Raw genomic sequence first — 2,943 nt, forward strand, 5'->3', positions numbered from 1 at the left:
ATTCATTCTTTCTTTTTTGCTTTAAAGTTTTTTTTAATGCCCCTCTCTCTCTCCTTGCCGCCCCCGCCTCTTTAAATTTAACTTCTCCTCATCCTTGCCTTACACATCTGTTTTCTTTACGAAACTGAGCCAAAAAAAAAAAAAAATCGTCTTTCTCATTTTTAGTTAAAGAATATGTCGAGAGCTAGCGTCGAGCTTGATTTCTTTGGAATGGAGGAACAGATCTGCTGCAAATCTCGGTTTCAGAAATCCCTCGATCGCCGTCTAAGCTTTCGAGGTACCTCTAAATCTACTCTTTTTTTTCTTTTTCTTTTCGTTCTTTGTTTTTTCAATGGCTGAATCGTGATTAATTTTAACAGGTCTTCAAGGCGCCCTTTCGAAGGTGAATCCTGAGCTTATCAAATCCGTGATTGCCTCTGGTTTGAAGAACCCGCAGGGTCAGGATAATGTGTATCAGATGGACTCCAACAAGTCTTTTTCGGTCCCTTCCAGTCCTAAAGAAACTCAGAGTCTGTTTCCAGCTTTACCTCTTCTTACCCCTGCTGCCAGGTACTCAATTAGTTCCTTAATTTCCATATAATTATCTTTTTGTTCTTCACAAACCGGATTTAAATTTTAAATCACTGACTTGAAAATTGTGAATCTTCTTTTATTTAGGGCTACATCCGAGAATGGTCCTGAAACAGCTCCCTTAACCATTTTCTACAACGGAACGGTTTCCGTTTTTAATGTACCTCGAGATAAGGTTTGTTTAACAATAAGTTAATTATCCAATTTTTTTTTTTAAAAAAACTTGTTTTATTGTTAAAATATTCAATGGTATTAACCTGTCTATAAAATTTTGACTAGGCGGAGAGCATCTTAAAACTCGCGGTTGAAGTTGAAGGAAACTCAAAAAATGTTGAACCAATAGACTCAAAAGTGGCAAGTCCTCCTAGCGATCGACAACAGCTTCTTGAAACTCTCAATGGAGGTCAGAGTCTGCTTAATTTCCTCCTTTTTTTTATTTGCTTATATTATATTTTCATGAACTTGCTAAATTCGTGTAAAAAATCTGATAGTGTTTCTAATCTTAATAAATTTATGCTAAAGTAAGCGATTGTTTTGAATTTCTATGCAGATTTGCCAATCGCCCGGAGGAAGTCTTTGCAGAGATTTCTGGAAAAGCGCAAAGAGAGGTATTTTTTGTTTTGTTTTTAATTACCAAATCTTACTTTAAAAAATGAAAAAAAAAACAATTGAAAGGCATATTATTGAAAATTCAAAATCTTTTAAAGTCCGCTAGTCCACGATCCACATTGCCTATATTATTTTCCATGCTACAAGAACAATATCTGATCAGTCATTTGAGTTATAGTCATTCACAAATTCATTTTCTGATCTTAAAAGTATAATTTTACTTATGGTTAATTATTAAATATATTTAAAATATAAAAGAAAATCAGAGGCGTATGAACAATCGTGCAGTACAAACCTAACAGAGACTATGTTGCTTGATTCCATTTAAGCACATGGAAAATGGAAAGAGTCAGTGTCGGCAAAATAATCAAATAATGTTTCCCTTTGATAGTGTCTTCTAGATTGTATGATTAAAAATAAATATTTGTTTACTTCTAAATTTGAAATTTGAATGTTCCACCGAAAGTCGAAAAAGGAAAAGCACACAGACACGTAGTGAATAAGGAGACCAGGACTCTGCTCTAATACTAATAAATGTTTCCTAACCAATTTCTTTATTTGACCACAGTAATTAATGAAATTATTATTATGTAATTAAAATCCGTCAAATAATAACGCGTGTCTTTTCTTTATTTGTTTTCAGGATGACTTGTGCATCTCCATATGCTTGCTAGACCTTAAAAACCGTGTTTTTTGATGCCGTCCAAGTGGATGGGCAGTTTAATTGATCTAATATTAGTTTTTTAATAGCTATCCCTTAGGACATGTAAAATACAAATCATATACAGAGTAGAATGGCTGAATAATTAAGGACGGGGTGTTCGAAGTTTGAAGTTGAGAGGGCGCACGTTTTTGGTGATGGGGATGACTGATTTCCTACCACTTTCCTAATGCTTGTCTCGACGGTCTGATTGGATGCCATTCTTTTTTTCTTTTTCTTTTTTTTTTTTTCTATTTTTAGGTCACGTGTACTGACTTTTCTCTTGGAAGAAGATACCTTGTTTCATTTCTTCTCTACTTTTGCAAAACAAAAAACAAAAAGAGAAAGTACTGTTCTCATTTTAAAGTCTATTCTAATATAAGCACGTGTTTTTATTGCTCTTAGACCTAAATTTGTTTTCCCTTTGTCCGGTGGCTTCTTTTTATCGTCCCCACTCGTAATAAAACGAAAGCTCGGTTGGTATACCAAAACAGGCACGTGCTCAAAGAATTGATATGTTTTATGACGGGCCTAGTCACTGGGCCTCATTTCTGGAATCCGTACGCATAAATTAAGGATTAAAAAATTGCTCTAACTCCACCCATTCTTCGTATTTAGATTTAAGTCCAACCGATAAAATGTTAATTTTTTTTTAAAAAAAATTAAGTTTATTACAGCGTTAAGTTTATTAGAATATCTTTTTTTTTCACAATTATTAAATGATTTTTTCTAAATAGAAATTTTTATTTATTTTAATAATTAAATTTTAAATTTTAAATTCAAGAAATTAAGAGAATAAATTCTTATAAATAAAAGTAAAGAAAGAAATATAAGAATTTAGATATATTTTATCCTAAAAACTAGTCGGTCCACCAAAACTAACTTGTATTGAAAAATATGCTCTAACCATTTATTTTGTTTATGTGTACCAGATTTCGTTTATAACAAAATATCTAGAGCTGATAAAATAGCGAAACCTGGCTCGTATTAATTTGGGTTTAAAAAAATTTGAGCCCAACATAAATTCGTTTCAAAATCTGGAAAAGTCCAGCTTTATAACGGAA

General features: G+C 32.5%; 1 protein-coding gene across 1 annotated transcript; it reads left to right on the plus strand.

Moving 5' to 3' along the window:
- On the plus strand, positions 1 to 2,283 carry LOC107909525 (protein TIFY 9). Its single transcript, XM_016837092.2, has 6 exons — positions 1 to 277; positions 360 to 549; positions 658 to 745; positions 850 to 973; positions 1,121 to 1,178; positions 1,823 to 2,283. Exons 1-6 carry the CDS (start codon positions 175 to 177, stop codon positions 1,851 to 1,853), a joined length of 594 nt encoding a protein of 197 aa, XP_016692581.1. The 5' UTR covers positions 1 to 174; the 3' UTR covers positions 1,854 to 2,283.
- The last annotated feature ends 660 nt before the right edge of the window (positions 2,284 to 2,943 follow it).

This window comes from Gossypium hirsutum, chromosome D02, assembly GCF_007990345.1.
Source record: "Gossypium hirsutum isolate 1008001.06 chromosome D02, Gossypium_hirsutum_v2.1, whole genome shotgun sequence".
NCBI classification, from domain to species: domain Eukaryota; kingdom Viridiplantae; phylum Streptophyta; class Magnoliopsida; order Malvales; family Malvaceae; genus Gossypium; species Gossypium hirsutum.